The following is a 24,426-nucleotide window of genomic DNA, read 5'->3' as shown; positions in this document are numbered from 1 at the left end:
AAAATAAATAAATAAACTATTTATTTTAAAAAATTGTCAACCAATCAGAGTTGATTGCTACCCCCAGGAACACCAAGTCTTCCCAGGACATATAAGTGTTAAGTGGGTTTCATGAGGGCTCTTTGGCATTCTAGAATTACTTACCCCTTTTATTAATTATATGCTAGCATGATTAATAAAATGATTAATTGCTCAGGAAAAAAACCCAAATATTTAATTAAGCAATTCTATAGTTTAAATATGTAGTTACTCTTTATTATGTGTAGGCCCATCATCCACAACTTGATTTATCTCTGGCATATTTTGCCTTTAATCTCTTGGTGACACTTCCACTTATACTCTATGCCTACTCAACTCCACTACTGCCACATCCTCATTATCATGCGCTCTTATTGTACGTGTTGCCTGTTTTTCCTAAACAGTACCTTAAAGAAAAAGAGACATAAAGTTCCCACTCCTGGTTACGGTGTCAAGAAAAATTTTGTAAATTAACACACTTAAGTATCACACAAACAGCAAAACGGTGGAAGAAAGGGTGATGAGGGCAGGGAAGTGGTGAAGACGAGAAAAGCAGGAGTGTCTATTTTGTTTAGATTCAGATGAAGTAAATGAAGAGAAGTAAATGGAGGCAGTAATGGTGACCAGAAGAAATTAATTCAAATCCTATCATCTTTCACACAAGCTATGTGACAGGGAACACACAACTAGGATAAAAGGATTATAGATTTAGAGCAGGAAGAGACCTTAAAAGCTTTCTAACCCAATTCCTTCACTTTATGGCTGAGGAAACTAAGGACCAGAGGGGTCAAGTGACTTGCCCAGAGTCACATAGACAGTATGTTTCAGAGGCAGCACTTTAACTCAGGTCTTCATGACTCTGAGGTTGGCTCTCTTGCTACTAGACCACGCTGTAAAGTACCAATTCAATAAATATGTTCATACAGTTTATATTTTTAAAATAGAGTAAAACAAAATAAACAATTACCCTTATGGTTGTTTTTTAACACTGGAACTCTGCCTGGGCTTTCCATCCTTAGAATTTTAGCTGCAGGACGAATTGGACTATTCAGAGGACTGATGACGTTTGGAATAGGTCTCATATGATTTAGATCAATGCTCATAACAGAATTTTCATCATCATGGTACTCTGAGTTTGTTTCTCCAACTTCTATTCTGTTGTCCATATTCATTTGAAGATAAGGTTCTAAGTTTTGCTTGGGTAAACACAATTCCACATTACAAGCATTATTCTCAACAAGAGGTATAGCTTCAACAGGTGGCTCAGACTTAGAGTCACCATTCTTTGATGAGAATGTTGAAACAATGGGATGTTTTCCAGGTGGAAGCTTTAGACTGTTCTCACCAGTATCAGTCACCTCCACTGAAGGGTTTGACTTAACACTATTATTTTCAGGAACAACAGAGGAGTCTAATTCATCATTGCTTACATTCTCCAATTCCAAGCCAACACTGGAAGGAACAGCTACATGTAGTACATCCATTAAAACGGGAGCTGCATTATCATTCATTGTTTCTAGCACTTCCATTTGTGGCTGAAGCAGTGATTCTTTACCAGAAACAGGCAAGTCACAAGATTTTACTAAAGAATCATTTGCATTCTTTACTTTGTTTTCAGAAATGCTGACTTTGGATTTGAAGGCTGCCAGTATAACATCATTTTGTTCTAGTAAACACGACTTGGTTTCCTCTTTACGATCAGTATTCACAGACATTGATAGTTTTACTGGTTTTGCCTGCAATGAAGTTTCAGAAGCATGTGTGTCACTGGATTTAGGGGTATAATTTATTTTAACCTTATCTTCCTCGCTCAGAAATTGCTTTTTAGCAGGAGAAAGAGTTAAATTTAATTTTTCCATAAAACTTAACTTCAAGTTACTTTTTGTTTCTTTCTGGCCATTTTCAACTTTCTTAAGTTCTTTCCTATCTTTTCCTTCAGACATTTCTTCAACCTTTGAAACTTCATTTTTGTCATTTTGTTCATTCCTTCTCTTTGAATCAACAACAGTTTTCTTAATTTCTTTTTCAGTCTTTTGTAAATGTTCTATGGGTATTTTTCTTTCACATCGGGCATGTCTGTTTTCATGGCTTTCTTTCTCTCTTTTCCTTTTATCTTCAGTTCTGTGCCTTTCTGTTTTTGAATACGTATGGTATTTAGTATCATCTTCCTTGAAGTCAAAGTATTTGTGTGTCCTACTGCTTGAAATAGAAGGTGGAGATCTTTTGTCTTGAAATCCATGATCATTTATATTTCTATCTCTTTTAAATTCTGTTTCCCTTCCTCTTCTATCTTCTATATGGGGTTTAACTGATTTATGAAAATTTCTTGCTGTTTCATTCCATGAATGGGGAGGGGGTACTCTTTCAAATCTTCTCCACTGTTCATGATCCTTTACTATCAATTTGGATTTTGGATCAACTTTTCTATCATCTTTGTCATATGACCTAGGTTCTTTTCTATTTGAGTTCTGTGACCTTTCACTTAGCCTTTCTGGTCTTTCATCACTCTGAGAATCTACTCGAGTATGTGACCTTCCCTTAGGTGCCTCTTTTTCCCAGGAAGAGTTAATCCAGTCACTTCTATAATCTGAATCTGGGCTGCTTTTCAACTTTGAATTCTTATTTTCTGGCTTTGGCTCAATTTTACTACATTTATCACGAGGACCTTGTGGCCTTCGATCAACATCTATGTTTCTCTTTTCTCCATTTCCACTGCTACTGTGAAATAAGCCTTTTCTTATTCTATCAGCTCCTCTGTTATATTGTTCACAATTTTTTACTTCTTTTCTTCCTCTTCTACCATCATCATCTGAACTATCTTCCATGACCTGATTATGCTGATTTGACCAAATGCCACCATTGTAACGTTTTTCAGCAGATGTAGGTAAATGTGAAGTGCTTCTTTTTTCACAGTGTGGTTTAACTTCTTTTTCCTGGTTTGGTAATAAAGTGCTATGATGTACATCTTTGGAAGAGTCATTTTTCACTCGATGATCAGCCTTGGGACTATCATCTAACCGCGGAGATCTGAACTTGAGATCTTTTGCTCTGGCTGCATCTGAGGATCTTGAATTTGCTGATCCTGGAGGGTTGACTCTCGAGTGATTATTTCGAAAATGTGGAAATTCTGAAAGTCTGTTTAGAAAATAGAGATGATTAGAAGAGAAAAATTACTTGTATATATAGCAACATTATATTTCATACAAATTACTAGCTATAACTAAACAACAGATTTTGGACTCTTAGGACTAACTTTCTGGTCACTGAATTGGCACTGAATTTCTTTGGTTAAGAGAACAATAAATTACAATATTTAACTGTATGTACCAGTTTTCAAATCATGCAGCTCTGTCTTTCCCCTTAACTTTCCTTCCTTCCAACTTCTGCAAACATTATTAGTCTCAATCTTTCCCCAACAGCCACCCTATAAGTTCTCTTCTTACTCTCTAGAAATACTATGTTTATAAACTCTTCTACCCTCCTATCTTGCACATAAAAACCTTAGTTTTACTTCTTCTGTAGCATGAATTATGTTCTTTTCTTGCACCTATGCACCCCTACTTCCAGCTCCAAGTAAAAGAACAGATTTAGTGGAACTTTGATGGTCATTAGTGACATTCATTCAAAAACCATGCAGTAAAAGTACCTACTATGTTTAAAAAACAATACGAGGAACCAAGATGTAATTACGATATGGTCCCTACCGTGAGGGAGCTCATAATGCAGCAAGGTGAATATCACACATATAAATACATGCAGTAAATAGGAATTATACAACCAAACAGAATACAATAATAGTATGAGTGCTATGTGAGGTCAGAAAAAGAAAAGATCATTACACTGTAATAACAGATATAGAGCCTAAGTACCCCAACAGGAGCTATTTATGAGACAATCACAATAATGTAAATGAGAACACTGAAAGACTTCTGACTACCGCAGTGACCAATTAACTGCAGAGGACCTGACAATGAAATACATTTTCCAGATGTTTGGAGAGAGGTGGTATAGGTAAAGAATAAAGCATGTATTTTCAGACATGGCCAGTGTGTCATTTGTTACAAGAGGAAATTCTATTGGAGTTGGGGGTGAAGGTTTGGGGGTGAGTGGGAAGCAAGAAGTAGATTACTGGGAAATAATAGTAATGGAGAAAAAAAGAGTATCAACAGGACATTTAAACTGGGGGCTGAAACTGTGGTTTCATTGATATGGAGAACTGAGATGAAGAAACTCCCTATCAATACAGCTTATCACCTCTGCAACTTGCTCAGAACACTAACAGGTTAAGCAACTTGACTAACCTCATACAATCAGTATATATCAGAGGAGGGACTTCAGTCTCAGCCTTCCTGGATCTGAGGCCAGGATTCATTATGTGACACTGCCCCTTAAAACATTTAAAAAGGGGTGAAAATAAGGAAAAAACAGAAAATATCATTACTGATTGGGGGAAAATCAGAGAAGGGTTCCTCGAAAAAGTAAAATTTGAGCCAAATGTGTAAATATAAGTAGGATTATAAGGGGTTTCCAAAAGTAGGGAACCACATATGGAAAGCTATAATGTTGTAAGGCAGAAAAACACTATATGTAGGAGGAATGGTGATTATTTCAATTTAGCTTGAACTCAACACTTATGGATGATAGCATAACCTAAGTACAGTAAAGTAAGAAGGTACCAGATAGCTGACAGCCTTGAAAGACAGTTTAATATAGAGTTTATTCAAATGGCAAGAAGAAAGAAGAGAGGTGATAGTAGAAAGACTGGAAATTCTGGATACAGAGGGGAAGACTGCTAAACCAGTATTTTAGAGGAGTCCAGAGGGAACAGGATCAAAGGTTCAAGCAAAGAATTTAAAGAACATCCATTATTGAAACTGAAAGGAATGAGTAATAAGCCCAAGAAATGTTGAAGGGCAGTAGAAAAGAACAATGGAAACACTAATCCAAAGCCTATCTTCTCAAAGATAACAGAAGAAAAAAGATGAAGCCAATTACACAAAATAAGGACACTATACCGAGTTGTTTTGTATTTATAGTCTACAACACTGAGCACATTACATTAACGTCTCAAAAAATTGTCAGTTCTCTGCAAAAAAACCCAAAACCCAATAAATTTTCATATTTATTTTTAAACAAGAATATAAATGCCAAAATGTTTCCTGAAAAAAACAATATTTATACATTTCTTTTAACTCTGTATTTAAAACTCCAACCTACAAAGACCTCAAACACAGGAATAAAATAAAAGATACTCAAGAAAATACACCATGGTCTTAAAAATAAAATTTCAGTATGGTCTAAAAAGAAAAAAAAATATAACAGCCAAACAGGGAATGATCAAATAAATTGTGACATAATGAGTACAATGGAATATAAGTCATAGTAATAAATGATAAATATGAAGATTTCACTTAGATGAACTGATGACAGGAGAGTACACACAACCACAATATCATAAACGGTAAAAAGATCACTAAGAGAAAGCTTACCTCTTCTCTTAATATTATTTTTCTCTTGGAACTTTGTTTTTAATTTATTTTTCGTTTTTAATATTCACTTTTATAAAATTTTGAGTTCTAAATTTTTCCCCTCCTTACCCTCCCCCCCTCCCCAAGATGGCATGCAATCTGATCTAGGCTATACATGTAAAACCATCTTAAACATATTTCCACATTAGTCATGTTGTAAAAGAATCAGAACAAAATGAAAAAACCAAGAGAATTAAAAAACCATGAGAAAGAAAAAACAAAAACAACAAAAACAAAAAAAAAGAGAAAATCGTATGCTCTGATATACATTCAGACTCCATAGTTCTTTCTCTAGATGTGGGAAGCATTTTCATCATGAGTCAGAACGCCTAGCTCTTGAATAAATTAAAAACTAATAATGGTCTTGGAAAACATAATGAAATATGCCCCCCTCTTCTTGGTAGGAAGGCAGCGGTCAATGAGGGCAGGATGTTCGACATACTGTCAGACACCTTAGTGGTATTTTGTTTTTACCTGTTTTTCTTTGTTGTTAAGGGAAGATTGAATTTGAGGTAGTGTGAAAATTACAGAAATTACATGATTTAAAAAAAAAAACCAGCAACAAAATGGTGCTTTTTTTGAGGGAATTAAGTTGTTCCTTGGCAGGACCCAAAGATTCCGTTGTTCAATCTTTACCCAAAAGATATCATGAAATGGAAAAGGAGGAACTATCTATACAAACATCCACAACTACTTCATTTGTAGTAGCAAAAAGTTAGAAATAATCTGTCTAATAACTGGAAATGTCCTTGACATATTAATGTAACATAATCTTTCATCATAAAAAGATGAAGATGAAAATAAAGTAACAAAGTGAAATCAGTAGAACCACTATAGTATACATAATACCTATAACAAAAAAGAAAAGAAAGCCAAAGATAGGCTTGGAGAAAGATAATAGAAGCAATAGAGATGTTCTCAAAAGAACATAAAAGTTTTTGGATTCATTTATAACTCAATTTCTACTCTATTCAAATGTTATGGTATAATATGTTGTGATTTTTGTAGTCCTTATTTTGAAAGCTCATTTAATTATTTGTTAAATTTAGTTAATGGTTAAGTTTAAAATAAAACTTAAAAAAAAAAAATTCAATCTGTTAATCTGGCAGTGTTAGATAAGCTAAATGGGGGAGCAGAGAAACCTGAGACACAGTGACCAGTAAGGAAATGGCTACTACTGTCTAGGCATGAAAGTGCTATTGCTCTCTAGGTGATAGTGCTGAGAAGAGGATTACCAAACCAAACAGAAATCACAATTAAGTTATTCACTGCTTTAGACTATCTGTGCCACTGTGCCTTTCTATTAAAGCAAGTAATAAGAGGAGCAAAGAGCCATGAAAGACATGATGGGGCTTTTGACAGCAGCAGGGTCTTTTCTAAGGATGGGCTTTCATAGTATTTACAAATGATTTGCTAGTTTCAGTGATATCTTTAGGAATATCTATCCTCATTTATTATAAGCATTTTATTTTATAAACAGTTAAAGACAAAAAAGGCCCTTAAAGTGTTAACATCAACAGAAGGGGGGGCAACCCTTAGTAGGCCACAGGAATCCAGGGAACAGGCTGAGGCAACTAGTAGATAACCAAAGAACTAATGAGCAAGTATAGTTAAGACTGCTACCAGAGCAACGGATGAATTTATTTCACTGGATCTTGCACTGGGCACGTACAAAACTATAATGTAAGGCAAACAACACAAAGATGAGATACCTGAATTTATGTTTGAATGGCATTAGGGGAGGGGTGATACCTATAATACCTGCAAATGCCATAGGAACAGGAGGCAAAAGGAGTCAGTCTTTCTGGATATGAAGTACTATAAGCAAATAATGAAAATAACAATACTACCAAAATTAATTTAGCTATTTAGTGCCATACCAATCAAACTAGCAAAGATCCAAAATCAAACTAGCAAATTTGATGGAGCTAGAAAAAAAATAAAATTCATCTGAATAAAAGGGCAAGACTCGTAAGGGAAATAATGAAAAATGTACTAAATCTCAAACTATACCACAAAGAAGTAATCATCCAAACAATGCTGGTTAAAAAATGGGCAAGCCAGTCAATTTTTACACAAAACACACAAGCAAATAAATATAATTGCCTAGTTTTCAATAAACCCAAAGACTCCAGCTTCTGGAGCAAATACTAATTTGATGAAAATTCTGGGAAAATTGAAAAACAGTCTGGTAGAAATCAATTTCAGACCAACACTTCACATCATATACTAATAGATGACCTAGATATAATATGTCACAAAATAAACAAATTAGAGCATAAAATGGACAATTTTGATTACAGAAAATATGCTTTGCACTAACAAAACCAATAAAGCTAAGATTAAAAAGGGCTTCTAGCCCAGCCTGCAGGGAATCCCAGTCCAAAGGGAAACCTACAATTCTGCCACTTTGAAGAAAAAGAGTTTCCCAGCTGGCTGATATGGATGGGGTCCAGCAGCAATCTAATCTTGCACAGACCCAAACCCAGGCCAGTTACTTGCAGAGCTCACACCAGGGAAGCAGTAATCAGAATTTGCCCTGGACTAGACCACTTTGGGGTCACTAGCTTGCAGGTCCTCAGCGTGAGCTGTCCCCAATATCCTGAAATAACACAGCACTCAATACTCCAAAGAAGGCAGAACCAGCCCAGACCTTCCCCAAAAGGAAAAGTCTCAGTAATGTCACAGCCAAAATCCAAGGCTTCCACACCAAACAAAAAGTATTGCAGGTATTCAGAAAGAAGTAGTTCAAGTACCAAAGAACCAGTCAGGATCACACAAGAACTGACAGCCTCAACTATAAGTAAGTGGAAGTCCTAAATATAGTACTAGAAAAGGTAAAAGTGATAGGCTTAGTATCAAGAATAACTTACTCTGCAAAGTAGAAAATAATCCTATAGGGGGAAATAGGCTTTTAATGGAATAGAGGACTTTCAAGCACTTCTGATAAAAAGCCAGTTTGTTTTTGCAATCAGATATTTTATATTTTCTTCTATTTTTTCAGTCTTTTGATTTTATTTTAGTATTTCTTGCTATCTCATGAAATCACTGATTTCTGTTTGGTCTGGAATCTAGTTTTGGGGGATTTCATCTCTTGAGTATAAGATATACCATTTTCTTTTCGAAGCTATTTATTCCATTTCTAATTCCAGTTCTAGCTCTGGGTACTTTGAATTGCAAATACAAAAGTCCAGAGAAACTCAGAAAGGTAAATTTATTTGAACAATCCAAAGGGGGCTTTATGATGATATACTGTAAACCCTATAATGGCGGAAAAGAGGTAAGTATACCTTCAAAACTTTAGCATTTAAAGAGTATTATATGAATTAAATAAGAAAAACAGAGGTCCTTGAAGTAGACTGATTTTATTCTGAAGGTTTTGCAAAGGAAATAGGAATAGAATATACTAGAATAAAAAAGGAGGGCACAGAATTTTCTATTTCTAATCATTAAGGTCCATAAGAAGAGTATACAAACATGCAAGAACAGGTAGGAGAAGTGGGTTTCAGATGAACCTCATTCTTATCTGACACAAAGGAAAGTTGAATCGACACACTCTCACAGAGTTTGGTGTAGAAGTACCTCAAACTCAATATGGAAACCAGCAGGGAAAAGGAGAAACAGGGTTCTGAGGGAGGAAAATACCAGGGAAGAAATTGTCACAAACAAAACAAATATCCTGGTCCTGAAAAGGAAGAAGATAATAATAGAGAGGTAAGGAATTAAAATGGAGTGAGAGAAAAGCAAATAACTAGAATCTAAGGAGGTATGTATCAATTAGGGAATAGTTGAACAAATTGTATTATATGAATGCAATGCAATGCAATATTTCACCTTTTGAAATTATGACAAAAATGATTTCAGAGAATCCTAGGTAATATGAACTCATACAAAAAAAAGTAGGCAGAAGCAGGAGAACAATTATATAAGAACAGCAACAAAGCAAAGAAAAAAACTTTGAAAGACTTAAGAACTCTGATCAGCGTGATGACCAACCATGTCTCCTGTACTTATGATGACTTAAGGTGCAGAAAGACATATGAATTTATTCTATGTTTATTTATTTTATGTGATTTTTTTAGAGGTAAAAAGAATGTTAGCTATGGTGATGCCCTACTCCAAAAGAAGGCCACTGAAACACTCTTTAAATGCACAGAATAGAATGTTCAGAAGGAAGCATAGACAATAAGGCAATTTTATGAAATGAAGACTTATAGTTTTATATACAGTTTATAGTTTTTTATATTTCTCTTTTTTGAGTTCTACTGTGTGTAAAAATCCTCCTTTTCCATTTTTAAGTTCAGAATTAATTTTTTTTTTCAAGTTTCTCTTCCTACTCAAAGATTAGGAAGCACTGATCTTAATTAACATTTTTTTCTCTACAGAGTACACTTGCTTTTACAGAGGAGCTTCTGAGCTAAAACAGAAATGTTCCGGATTTGGGGTGAAAAGACTCAGGTTCAAATTTTAACTCTACAACTTACTGTTTTTCTGTCCCTGGCATGTCATTTTTTACTTCTTTGTGATTCTGTTTTCTAATATGTAAAAAGGAGATTATAAAAACATGTACCACCTACTTCACCAAGGTTGTGAAAAATCAAACGAGAATGGATTAAAATTGTTTTCTAAACAATAGTTTTATAGTAGAGAGAAGCTTCAGCTACCATCATTATCATTAGCCTAAAGTTTTTAATATGCCTGGGGCTGCTTATATGCCAAGCTCTCTTCTTAACTCAAATGATACTTCATATAAGTCAAATCCAGAAAAGTTATAACAGAACAATCTCTTCTCAAGTCTAACAAGTGCAAAATCTTGTGGTATCTGACTCGTGTCTCAAACCTTAAATTAAAAATTTCCAATTTTACAAAAAATACTAACTGAAGAACTGAGAGTAAGTTTTTCAGTAATGTGATGTAAGTTATGACACTTCATTAAACATATAAGCTAATAAAGGGGAAAAATGAGGACATGAATATTCTACATACTGCCTACATGGGTTACCAGATAAAGCATCATAAACAATATGCTTTTCTTATGAAAATGAAGTTTAACTTTAATTAAGTCAAATAATATCATGATTTCAAAATTTAAACATTTAAGTTACTAGTATATTATTTCTTCCATTGCTGAATATAATGCCTTACAACAAACCATCCAAAAGTCGTGGTGAGGAGGGGTGGATTCCAGGCATGGTAAAGAGAGAGAAGGTGGAGGGTCATGTATGGGGAACAGCAGGTAGAACAATGAGGCTGAGATATGGTGCATGAAAAGGAGTAATATGCATTAAGTCTGGAAATGGAGGCTGGAGCTAGACTGTGAAGAGCTTTAAAAACCAGAGATTTTTAAAAGGTACAAATCTCCCATAACTAGCAAGTTTCTTTTGTTTGAACCAATAACATGGCGGGGGGGGAGGGGATCAGCTTACGATGGTAAAGCTCCAAATCCAAGATCCAAAATCCTATAAATGTCAATGTAACAAAAACACTTAAGACTACAAATCACTCTTAAATCTTTAATATAAAAGGCTGTAGAATGGAAATTCGATACATAATGCTACACAAATTTGCTACGTAATGCAATTATGTATACCATAGGACTATAACATAAGAGTCCAAGACAGAAATATCTCATGAACTAAAACAAATGATATTTTATCAATCTCAAATTACATTGGTAAAAAAATATGTAATTAGGAGAATACTGGAAAGCTTGCTATGAGCAAATAAGTTACCACAGTAAAAACAAAAAACTGAAATATGAATATTTGACAAAATTAATGTATTTTAATCATTTCCACTTAAATATACAATATATTCACCAGATAAAGATAACCTACCCAAAGTTAAATAATTTACAAAATTGGACTCCTAATTTAAATTTTACCTCTGGTGGAGACTATTAATTTCTTCATCCTTGCGATTTATTTCCACCCTGGCAGTTTTGATGAGTGCTGAAATATTCTTCTTAAGAGACTGGTTCTCATTTTGTAAGCTGAAATTCTACATAAAATATTAATAAAAATATTTGTAGAAGACTTCAAAGTAACATTTACTAAACGTCATTTTTTAGAAGAATGAGTTATATATTACACAAAAAGACCTTTTAGATTATTTTAAATAATTACATGAGTTAAGATTATTGCAAGGTATTATTTAGAGTAGGAATCATTTTATTCTTTGTTCTTATAGTCCGTAACATCTAGCATATTGCCTGGCATGTAATAGGTACATACATAATTTGATAATAATACAAAAGTTCATATCAAATATTTCATTCTACATTTAAATTTTCATATTTCAACACTGGGGGAAATGTTAACTTCTAGAAAGGAAAGGCTCCTTATATTCAATATCATCTTCCAATCATCAGAAGACAACAGGCAAAATACTTAACAATTTAAATAATTTTAAAAGGCAACTTTAGTTAAGAATAAGTAGCATAAAAAATTGGACAGTGTCATAGGGATTAGTTTTACATCCTTAAGTGTCACTTGGTAGGGAATTTAAGCAAAGTAAAGTTTCAGTACACCTGCTAAAATTGTATCAAACGAAGAAGTCAAACTGAATAGCATAAAACATTACTTATTCAACAAGATTTATTACATGCCTACCTATGCACCAAGCATTGAAAATACAAAGACAAAAAGACTATTTTACAGTTTGTGCTTTCAAGAAGCTCAAATTATATTAAGAGAGGAGATACATCTGAGGAGGAAACATATAATATACAATATATATTATGAAATATATTGTAATAAATAAATTACAATTAAATACAAAATATATATAAAGAAATTTTGGGAAGAAAACTCTAGCAACTGCAAGGTGGGAGAAGATTCAACAGCTTTCCTTTAGGCCTCACTTGAGCTTAGTTTTGAAGGAGGCTCAAGATCCTAGAAAGTCGTGGTGAGGAAGGGTGGATTCCAGGTATGGTAAAGAGAGAGAAGATGGAGGGTCACATATGGAGAACAGCAGGTAGAACAATGAGGCTGAGATATGGTGCATGAAAAGGAGTAACATGCATTAAGTCTGGAAATGGAGGCTGGAGTTAGAGTGTGAAGAGCTTTAAAAACCAGAGAGGTTTGCATTTTATTCTAGAGGCAAGAGGAAACCACTGAAAAACTTATTGAGCAAGTGAGTGATATGGTCTGATAAATGTTTTTTACAACTCCTTTGAAAACTATCAAAATTATCAGTTTGAATTGTTTCTAAAGACAAATCTAGCACTTAATTTTTTTATAAAATACAGAAAAATTAAAATCATAAACACGTTAAATATAGTGTACCTGTGTCTGTATTTCTTTATACTTCTTCAGTAGCTCTTTAATTTGCCTCTGACATTTTCCAAACTCAAGCTGCAACTGTAAAACACAAAATAATTCAAACTATGACTACCTTAAAATGCTTTTTCTAAAATGTTCTTACAAATTAATAATATGAAGAATGGCATAATGAAGGATATTTTTATTAAGAAATATTTAAAACGGTTATTAATTTAGAATTAGAAGGCCCAGAACACATAGTTTCATGTTTACTGCATCATGTTTATCTTACATACCTAAATTCAAGGCATAGAAACTGTCAATTTAGCCCACAGCAATCATTTCCCAGAATACAATACACATTTCAGTATGTTTATTAACTTGACAAATCATGGAAAAAAAATGTAAAAATATCAGTGGTTGTACTCTGGAATACTTGTAGTCAGTCTACTCTACTAAGGACAAATGAGTTATAACTATTTAAATTTAGCTTGTAAAAAAAAAAAACAAAGCAACATCACAGAGAGAGAGAATGGCAGAGTGAATAGGAGGCCAGTCTTGGAATTAGAACAAGCAGAATTCAAGTTCCACCTTTGAACATTCTGACTGTATGATCCTCGGCAAGTTACTTAACCTCTCAGTGCCCCAGGTAATTATAAGTCTCTAAGTTACAGAACAGTGCCTGATCTGCAGTGGGAGAGGGAGTTTCCTCACCAGGAAAATCCATGGATTGATATTATAAGTTCAGACCAAAAATAAATACATAACATCAACATTCTTTCTTAGAAAGAATAGAAAATCAGGAATCAATTCATCTGTATTACATTCAATCTGAAACAATATGTAGTCACATATATTTGTTCAGTTTAAAATACTATAATCCTGTATTTCAGGGGTTATAAAAATCATAGCTTTATCTCTTTCTAACAGTTAATGCATACGTCATTATAGGTTGCTTCCTTTGCAGTTCCTTCTTCCGTCAAAATCTCCTCATACAAATCTAAGCAATTCCTTGATGGTGGGCAGAGTTTGGAAGAATTATCTGAAACAAAAATTAATAATGTTTGACTAACCTATTCGATTGTGCTTAGAAACAAATACTGTAGAATCACAGAATTTTAGGAGAGGGAAGGAAACTTAAAAGGTTGTATTCAGTCCAACCTCCAGAATAATAAAATGAGTTTGTCAAGTCTGCAAAACAGGGGAAAATATATTTACAGTCATAAATATTGGCAATAAAAGATCAATCAAATGAAGTTGGGAGTGGGAAGGAACACACAAATATCCATTATACAAGGGAAAGTGTGATATGTTCAAAAGGAAAAGCAGAGGCCAGGGGTTCTTAACTAGGGGACTGTGAACCTTTAATGGGTGTAGGTGTGTGAGTGTATATACATATGTATGTGTATATCCACATATACACACATATGCGCAGCTAGGTGGCACAGTGGCAGAGTGCTGGGCCTAAAATCAGGAAGACTGATCTTCAGAATTAAAATCTGGCCACACTAGCTCTGTGACACTTCACCCTGTTTGCCTCAGTTTGCTCATCTGTAAAATGAGCTAAAGAAAGAAATGGCAAACCACTCCAGTATCTTTGCCAAGAAAATCCCAAATGGGGTCATGAAGAATAGGACATGACTGAAATGAACAACATGTATGTGTATGTATAACACACACACACACACACACAGATACACACACAAAAACATATCTCTATGTCAATGGGCCACTGCTCTATGTTATGTGCTAAAAAAAAAAAAAAAAATTAAAGAATAATCATGTCCAGTTAAAGAATGAGGGAAGGCTTCCTGGAAGAAGTGGTACCTAAATTGAATTGTGAACTTAGAGAAAGATGAAGTCCATCAGAGGCATGTGAGACAGCACAAGCATGAAGTACATACAGGAAAGAGGGAAGGACAAAAATTTCGGACAGAAATTGATATAACCTGGCTGGAATATGGAGTAAAATGAGATAAGAATGGAAAACTAAGACAGAGACCAATTGTGTAAAGGTCTTGGATGCAAAGGATTGAAAAGAGCATGCTTTATTTGGAAGGGAAAGGAATTAGTGAAGTTTTTTAAGTAGTTCTACAATCATATCAGAGCATTGGGGAAGATTATTTAAGCAGCAATACAAAGGATGATTTAGAAAACACTGACTGGAGAAAAAGAGACTACAGGAAGGATATAACCTTTATAATTTTATAATTTTAACAAAGTAGAAAAGAGGAAAGTCAAATAATTTTTAATTTATGTACGACCACTTTTTATCTTGCTTGTTTATGTGAATTTTTTTGTTGCTGTTGATGGTAACTAAATTTAAAATAAAATTACTTGTAGGGGAAGATATGAGTTACTGCAGAAGTAGATCTGACAGGAGTTGGTACCTGATTGGACGTCTTGAATGAGGAAAGGGGAAGAGTCAAAGATATCATTGAAGTAATAAGCCTAGGAGGTGACTAACAGAGGTGTGGTGACATCAACAAGAAGAAACAGGTTTAAGGAAAAAGATAAAAGGTTCAGTTTCAAGGGGAGTTTCAAGGACATCCTGGGGAGATATCTATCAAGCAACAGAAAATATACAACTGGTGCACTGCCTATTAAGAGTCAGAAAAAAGTCTGTGACTGCAGTGAGAGAGAAGCGCAGTTCCAGTCCCAGTCCAGGCTGCAGCCCCAGGGTGGTGGCTGCTTCCACAGCTTCCAGCCCACAGACTGAGGGGGAATCAAGTGGCTAATCAGAACGTGGCAGGGATCTTTTGCTGGTGCTGACACAGGATTCTCTTGCTTTGCCTTTGCTGGGATCTGGGTGACAGTTCTAGGTGGCGATCCTAGGGCAAGGAGGAGCACTGGCATGGTGGAGTTTGTGATGGCGGTGGAGAGGCAATCCTCCTCACAGTTCCAAGGCAGGAAAGAGTGCTTGTGGTCACTCACAGACCAGAGCACAGGCCAGGAAAGGAGTAAACACCTCGCCTTTGATCATAGCACCTTGGGAGAACTGAAAACTTACAGGGCCCGAGAAGTAAATCTGAAAACAGCTGCACAAAACCCCCTAAGCTTGGAACAGTACATTCTCCACAATGGAAGCAGACCCCTACCTTAACAAAGAGTTTACAACTCAAGTAATTGGCTGGGATCATGAGCAAACAAAGGCACAAAAAAAGTCAGACCACAGAATCTTTCTTTGGTAAAAAAGAAGATCAAAACATACAACCAGAAGAAGACAACAAAGTCAAAGCTTCTACATCCAAAGCCTTCAAGAAAAATATGAATCAGTCCCAGGCGATGAAAAAGCTCAAAAAGGATTTTGAGAAGAGAAGTAAAGGAAAAACTGGGAAGAGAAATGAGAGTGATGCAAGAAAATCATTAAGAACAAGTCAACAGCTTGCTAAAAGAGACCAAAAAAAAATACTGAAGAAAATAGAACCTAAAAAAATAGCCTAGGGAAAGCTAAGTGGCGCTGTGGATAGAGCACTGGCCCTGAAGTCAGGAGGACCTGAGTTCAAATCTGGCCTCAGACCAAATACTTGACACTTACTAGCTGTGTGACCCTGGACAAGTCACTTAACCCCAATTGCCTAAAAAAAAAAAACCAAAAACAAACAATAGCCTAGGGGCAGGTAGGTGGTACAGGGGATACAGCACCAGCCTTGTATTCAGGAGCACCTGAGTTTAAATCCGGCCTTGATACATAACACTTATTAGCTGTGTGACCCTGGGCAAGTCACTTAACCTCATTGCCTAGCCCCCCCTAAAAAAAAAAAAAAGCCTAACACAAATGGCAAAAGAGGTCCAAAAAGCCAATGAGAAGAATGCCAAATGGAAAAGGAAGTCCAAAAGCTCACTGAAGAAAATACTTCCTTAAAATTTAGAATGGAGCAATTGGAAGCTAGTGACTTTATGAGAAATCAAGACATTGTAAAACAAAACCAAAAGAATGAAAAAATAGAAGACAATGTGAAATATCTCACTGGAAAAGCAACTGACCTGGAAAATAGATACAGGAGAGAGAACTTAAAAATTATTGGACTATCTGAAAGCCATGATCAAAAAAACAGCCTGGGCATCATTTCTCAAGAAATTATCGAGGAAAATTGCCCTGATATTCTAGAACCAGAGGGTAAAATAGAAATTGAAAGAATCTACCAATCACCTCCTGAATGAGATCCCCAAAGGAAAACTCCTAGGAATATTGGAGCCAAATTTCAGAGTTCCCAGATCAAGGAGAAAATATTGCAAGCAGCCAGAAAGAAACAATTCAAGTATTGTGGTAACACAATCAGGATAACACAGGATTTAGCAGCTTCCACATTAAGGACTGCAGGGCTTGGAATATGATATTCTGGAGAGCAAAGGAGATAGAATTGCAACCAAGAATCACCTACTGAGCAAAACTGAGTATAATCCTTCAGGGGGAAAAAATGGACATTCAGGGAAATAGAGGACTTTCAAGCATTGTTGATGAAAAGACCAGAGCTGAATAGAAAATCTGACTTTCAAATACAAGACTCAAGAGAAACATGAAGAGGTAAGCAGGAAAGAGAAGTCATAAGGGACTTATTAAGGTTGAGCTGTTTACATTCCTGCATGGAAAGATGATATTTGTAACTCATGAGACCTTTGTCAGTATTAGGTAGTTGGAGGGAAAAAATTATATGTATGTATATATAGATAGATAAATAAAAAGAGGGCACAGGGTGAGCTGAAGATGAAGGGGTAATATCTGGAGAATAAAATAAAGGGGTGAGAGAGGATTATACTGGGAGAAGGAGAAAGGGAGAGGTAAAATGGGGTAAATTATCTCACATAAAACAGACAAGAAAAGGCTTTTACAACAGTGGAGGGGAAGGGGGGGAGGTGAGGGGAACGAGTGAATCTTATTCTCATCGAATTTGGCTTAAGGAGGGAATAACATACACTCTCAACTGGGTACAGAAATATATCTTATCCTACAGGAAAATGGGGGGGGGAGGGGACAAGAGAGCAGGGGGATGATAGAGAGGAGGGCAAACTCGAGGAGGGGGTAATCAGATGCAAACACTTCCAAGGAGGGACAGGGTCAAAAGAGAGAACAGAATAAACGGGAGGTGGGATAGGATGAAGAGAAATATAGTTAGTTTTCCAGAGCACGACTACTATGGAAGTGTTTTGCATGGCTACACAAGTGTAACCTGTATCGAATTGCTTGCCTTCTCAATGAGGGTGGGTGGGGAGGGAGGAAGGGAGAAAATTTGGAACCCAAAGTTTTAAAAACAAATGTTAAAAAAAAAATTGTTTTCACATGCAACTGGGAAATAAGATATACAGGCAATAGGGTATAGAAATCTATCCTGCCCTACAGGAAAATAGAAGAGGTAGGGGATAAGAGAAGGGGGGGAGATAGAACAGAGGGCAGATTAGAGGAAAGGGTATTCACAATGCACGCTGTCTTGGCATTGAGGGAGGGATGAGATGGGGAGAAAATTTGGAACTCAAAATCTTGTGGATATGAATGCTGAAAACTAAAAATAAATTTAAAAACAAATAAAAAAAGAGTTACAAAAGTGGGAACCATTTGTGCAGAAGCAAAAATTAAAAAGAAATAGGGGAAAGCTGAGCAGGTCTCTAAGTTGAGAAGAAAGAGAGGGAAGATGCATAAGGGAATTATAAAGCAGAATCAAAAAAAAAAAAAGACAAGGGATGGGAGAGAAGGTGAAGGCTAACCCCTTTCTCTGATAAGAGAGAATGAGTAAAAAAAAAATACATAGCAATTTTAAAGAATAGATAAGGCAAGTTGAGGGAGTTAAGGTTAGATGGCCTCTATCTTCACAGAGAAAAAGGTAAGGTTATATCCTTAGACTGATGAGTAAAAAGAATTATGGGCTTGAGAGAAAATACAAGATTTGGAACAGCTGTAGTAGAAATTATGATATCTGATAAGAGATTAGTTAATAAAGACATAGTTGTTCAAAAATATAAATTTGTAGTGGACCCAAGCTGCATGATTTGCTCCAGCAGTACTTGGGAATGGGACTGGAAGATGAGTTACAAAAATAAATTAACAACTACATAGCAGAGAAGTTCCATGGGCAAAAACAGCAAAGAGTGACAGTAAAACAGGATAGACATTCAAGAATGGAAGAGATAGGGTACTGATATAATAGTAATTATGAATACCAATACAATCTAAATGATTTTCACTTATATTATTTGTAATACAATGATATCTTCAAAAGTTACAGAGATTCAGTGGCCTGTTTGCCCCTATACCCAACCTCAACTTACCATGCTTTTTGAGCTTGTCTACTTTTTACAGTTCTTCAATATCTTCTCTCACTGTTAACTGTTGCTTCTTGCTATGGTCAGTGTGTTTTCTTAAATCTAGTGAGATCCACCCTATGTCCCAACCTATCAAATTAGTGCTATAATGTGGGACAACAGATAACCAAGTCAGTGAAAACTGTGTATAAATTAAATATCAATGGGCCCTGAGAGTCTTGAGAGAAAGTAGGTGTTTCAATACACGTATTCTGGGAGATAAATTCTGGCTACTCAGAGGCTCTTTTTTGCTTATTTTTACTTCTAAACCTTTGTTTATAGTTGGTGTCGCCGATTAAGTGGAGTGTTCCTGTAAACAGAAGTTTTACTCCACGTCATAAAGAATTAAAAATAGCAATTATTTTGCAAGCTAACCATAGGAACAAAGAATTAGAGTTAGAAGAGAACTTAGAAGTCAAGTCATAATAGGCCAATATCTCAAAAAGTTCAAAAGAAAGAAGGTCCTACATGTACAAAATTATTTATAACAACTCTTTTTGTTGTAGCAAAAAACTGGAAACTAAATGGGTGTCCCATCAATTGAAAACTCGCCGAATAAAGTATAATTAATGAATGTAATGTAATACTATTGTTCCATAAATAATGAAAGAGGTTGTTTCAGAGAAAACCTGATAAGACTTTTATGAAATAATGCAGAAAGATATACAGAGAACCAGGACAATTTATAATATAACATCGGTATTCTAAAAATGAACAATTTTGAAACACTTCAAGAGCTTTGATCAATACAACAATCAACCATGATTACAAGGAATGATGATGAAGGCTGCTACCCCTATCCTGACAAAGATGTGGACTAATATGGAAAATGAGACATACATTCTAAAAATGACTAATGTGGAAATTTGTTTTTCCTGTTTATGCATAATTATTATAAGAATTTTCTTTTTCTTTTTTGGGGGGGAGGAAGAGGAGAAAAGAAAAAGAAAGTTTGACAATTGAAAAAATGAAATAAAATTTTATTTTAAAAAAATTTAAATTGGGGCAGCTAGGTGGCGCAGTACTTAGAGCACAGGCCCTGAAGTCAGAAGGACCTGAATTCAAATCCAACCTCAGATCAAACACTTGACACTTACTAGCTGTGTGACCCTGGGCAAGTCACTTACCCCCAACTGCCTCAAAAAAAAAAATTTAAACTAAAGTCATGAACTACAACTTCCTAATTTTCCAGACAAGGAAACTGAAGTTTAAAGAGGTTAAGTGACTAGATGATTTCAGAAAATCCTGGGTAGGATGAACAGATGCAGAGTCAAGTGAGAAGAACCAGAAGAACAATAATTATAATTTGTCACTTTAAAAAAAAAATTATCTGGAAGCAATTCATGATGCAAGACATATGCAAGGAGTTGGATTCATGTCTTACAGATTAATATAAAACAGGCTTAAAAATTTATTTTATACTTTAAACTTACCAGTTAGAGTATTATCCAGTCCAGCATAAATGTCCAATGAACTTTCATCATTATTCTTAAGAGGAGAAGCTGCAAGGAAAGAAAAGCAATGTATAGTCAAAACCTTATTTTTCAATAACCCTTCAGTACAAAGTTAGCACAACTGTCTACTATTAAAAAGGTTATAAAGAAAAAAAACTTCTTTGTCAGTCAAGAAAGGGACAAGTTCAACCCCAATATAGACACAAGAGAGGCCTTCCTATGAACTCACCTGACTGATGTATATGCTAAAGAATTTACTTGTTAAAACTTTTTGAAGAGGGGTATGAAGAAAGTACAATTAAGAATATCATATATTGGGTAGAACTTGTTATATTTCAAATCAATCCAAAACAGAAAGGCACCATAATTCAAACTATAAATGCAGTTTTGCTATATATATTGATTTTTAATGTATATTAAATACATTCTACAATGACTACTTTATGAATTGAGAACAACCTTGAGGAAAATCAAAGAGATCAAAATGATATATAGTTTCTAATTTGATTTTCCTTATTATTGTAGATTACTTTAATTACTTTCCTCTTAAGACATGCTTTATAATTATTACCTTTTAATAGCACTAGGGACAATTTATTGGGGTTCTTTATAAGCAGGTAAAATATGTAATTGCAGACCAAAAGGAAAACATATATTGATGCTTGGAATGTTATAAAAATCGTGAAGTTATATCTATAACCTGGCCTAAGTTCTTTTTGATTTTTGTTCATTACTATGTTAACATTTTAAAAATTTTTCCCTCCTTAGTCCTATCTCTTTAGAAGCTTAGTTAAAAAAAAAAAAAAAAAGAAAAGGTAAAAACATTCTTTACAGGTAAAAATCCTGGCATAATTAACTTCATAAGATATACACAATGATATTATAGTGGAATGTTAGCAACTAAATGACACAGAAATAATTTTAAGAGATTAGAAGAAATCAAAGACAGAAATAAAAGTTCCATATGAACCAAAAATAACATATTCATAGTAGAACTTTTTGTGGTAGCAAAGAACTGGAAACAATATAGATGCCCAACACTGAGGAATAGCTAAACAAATTATTGTAGATGAATGTAATAGATTATTATTGTACCAAAGAAGGGATAAGTATAAAGAATTTAGAAAAATGGGAAGACATATATATAAAGTAAGCAGAATCAGGAAAAAATATACACAATGACAACAATGTAAACCAAAAATCCCCCCCCAAAAAACAAAAAAGGAAACGGAATGACATATAGCTATCATGACGAAACTAGCCCTAGAAAAGCTATGAGAAGTGAACCTCCCTCTCTTTTTTTCAAAGGTGGGGGACCAATGTATTCTATATACTGCCAGACTTTGTCGATCTATTAGATGGTTTTCTTAACTATTTTTCTCTTTATTTGTTGCTACAAGGGATGGTTTCTTTCTTGTTATTTATTGTAACAAAGGATGGCTAAGTGGGGAACAGAGGAAAATGGAAATTGTGAGAAATAAAGATGATATAAAAATAAGTACCAATTAAAAAATTAAAAAAAAAAAAGAATAAGAAGAACCATTCTTCTTCTGGTTAGGCTTCTAGCTAGCTGGGTGGATCAACCACCAAGAATTGATGTAAAGCTAAAGATATTATGTAGGATGAGAATGTGTAGAGACACTGTGATCTGCATCAACAAAGGAAGTAATCATGGTGATGAAATCACTAGATCACTGGATCCATGCAACAAATGAAAGTCAATGCTTAACATCTAGGTTGTAAATTATTAAGCAAAAAGTTTTAGTGGATGAGAGGTATAAATATTGTACATACTTTCAATACCTCACTCCTCTTAAGATGCTGGATGAATGTTAATTGAGATTTTTCAGATAAAGATCACTCACTATTCAATTGGTCATTTATTTATTTATTTACTGAGTGTTAAGCATAGTGCCTATTATGTAATAGGCCCTGTGTTGGTCACTAGGAATATAAATGCAAATACAACAATCCCTCTCCTTAAGAAACCTGTATTCTACTGAAGGATACAACATACATGTACACAGATAAATATTAAAAACTTGAAAGGCTTCATAGAGGTGGTGGCACCTGAACTAAGTCTTGAAATACGTTAGGGATTCTAAAAGAAGGAAGTGAGTAAAAGTTTATTCTAGTGAGGTGATATGGCTAGTGTAAAGGCACAGTCAGAGATGGTATACTGAGCCTGAAAGACAAATTAGTCAGTTTGGCTAGCACATAGAAAGCATAAAAGAGGGTAGCAAAAGTAAGTCTACAAAAGTAGGTGAGAACCAGATGAAGGAGATCAAATGCCAAGCTGAGGAGCTCGTATTTTACACTTAAAGCAATGGAGAGCCACTGAAAATTTTTTTAGTAGGGGATGACATGGTCAGCTCTGGGTTGTAAGAGTATCAATATGGCATCTTTGTAGAAAATGGATTGAAGACAGAAGAGACAAAGCGGGGAGATCAAATGAGGGGACCGGTACAAGAGATAATGGCTAAGTTGGTAACCACATTCAGTGGTGAACAGGGACTGAGATGCTGGAAAAGTAGAATCAGAAAGAATGTATGAATAAGAAAAGCATTTATTAAGCATATAGCACATGCCACACATCTGCTAAGCAGTGGAGATACAAATACCAAAAGAAAGGCAGTCTCTACCCTCAAAAAACTTACATTCTAATGGGGGGAAGAAAACACATTTAGGTGAGAACTGGCAAGGAAAATCTGACCAGTAAAGTCACAGGGATGGTGAAATGAAGTCATAAAGCAAGTGATTGACAAATCTTCCCCATGATGGTAATACTTAAGTGATTATTATTCCCAGAGCTAAAGATGAAAAGGGGATTAGAAGGGGGTGGTAGTAGCACACACAGTGACATGACATGAAGATGGCCAAGGAGCTGAGGCCTGATTCAGTCAGGCAAAAAATGGTGAAACCTCACCAATCAAAAACTCAGGATCCTAAGGACAGAGCTGGAGTGCTCAGCTGGATCTGGAAGCTAGAATACAATAGCATGACACAAAGAAGGCTTAAGAGCAGTAAGGCTTAACAACTGTCTGGATATGGAGGAGTGACAAAAAAAGAGAAGAATCAAAGATAACCTCAAGATTACAAACTTGGGAAGACAAAAACAAGCACAGCGGTGGATATGCCCGATAGGCATTTGGCAGTGTGGAACTGGATCCAAAAGAGACATTAGGACTGGAAATTCAGACTTATGAATCATCTACATAGATAGGATAATTGAACCTATGGAAGCTAATGAAATTGCTAAGAGAAATGGGTCAAGGACACATCCTTGGGAAACATTCATGCTTAACTAGCAGAAGATGATCCGTCAATGGAGACAGTAATGGAACAGTCTAACAGACGGGGGATAAAAGACTGAGCATTGTTACAGAAGCCAAGAGAGGAGAGTATCCAAGAGAAGGATGGTCAAATAAAGTCAAAAGCTGAAGACAGGTCAAAGAGAACAAGGACTAAAAAGGAAGCCATTGATTTTAACAGTTTAATAATAAAGTAGTTTCAATCATGGGGAAAGGGTACAAAATGTTGCAAAAGATGGAGAAGCAAGTAGGAGATCAGCAAAGAAAGGCAACAAGTGTAGATGATCCCTTCTAAGAGGATGACAGATGGCCTCCTTGCTCAGTAAAGTTCTGGAGGCCCAGGCCTTGATGTGTAATTTCAGAAAGAAACTGGTTGATAATTAATGTTACTTGGTGGCAAAAAAATAAAGTTGTGGAAAGTTCTGCTATATCATTTCCTAAAAAGAAAGTTCTTTATAGTTTCAAAGTCTAAGAGCCTAATACTTACATGGTAATTTGGCCCAAAGGGTACACCAGTATTTTTCAGGATTATTCTTTATACTATTGAAATAGCATT

General features: G+C 35.1%; 1 protein-coding gene across 4 annotated transcripts in view; it reads right to left on the bottom strand.

Annotated features, from left to right (window-relative positions):
* CASP8AP2 (caspase 8 associated protein 2) overlaps positions 1-24,426 on the bottom strand; it is a 42,982-nt gene that overhangs the window by 6,780 nt on the left and 11,776 nt on the right. For all 4 annotated transcript variants that reach the window (XM_027855979.1, XM_027855988.1, XM_027855962.1 and 1 more), the window contains 5 exons: positions 20,539-20,607; positions 13,750-13,850; positions 12,833-12,907; positions 11,431-11,546; positions 986-3,153 (listed from right to left, as the gene is read on the bottom strand). In XM_027855979.1, the coding sequence (XP_027711780.1) occupies positions 986-3,153; positions 11,431-11,546; positions 12,833-12,907; positions 13,750-13,850; positions 20,539-20,607 (2,529 nt within the window). The remainder of the gene's footprint in view (positions 1-985; positions 3,154-11,430; positions 11,547-12,832; positions 12,908-13,749; positions 13,851-20,538; positions 20,608-24,426) is intronic.

Source organism: Vombatus ursinus, unplaced genomic scaffold (genome assembly GCF_900497805.2).
Source record: "Vombatus ursinus unplaced genomic scaffold, bare-nosed wombat genome assembly UNPS02000582.1, whole genome shotgun sequence".
Lineage (NCBI taxonomy): Eukaryota > Metazoa > Chordata > Mammalia > Diprotodontia > Vombatidae > Vombatus > Vombatus ursinus.
The sequence above is the reverse complement of the archived record's forward strand: the minus strand, read 5'-3'. Positions and strand labels throughout refer to the sequence as shown.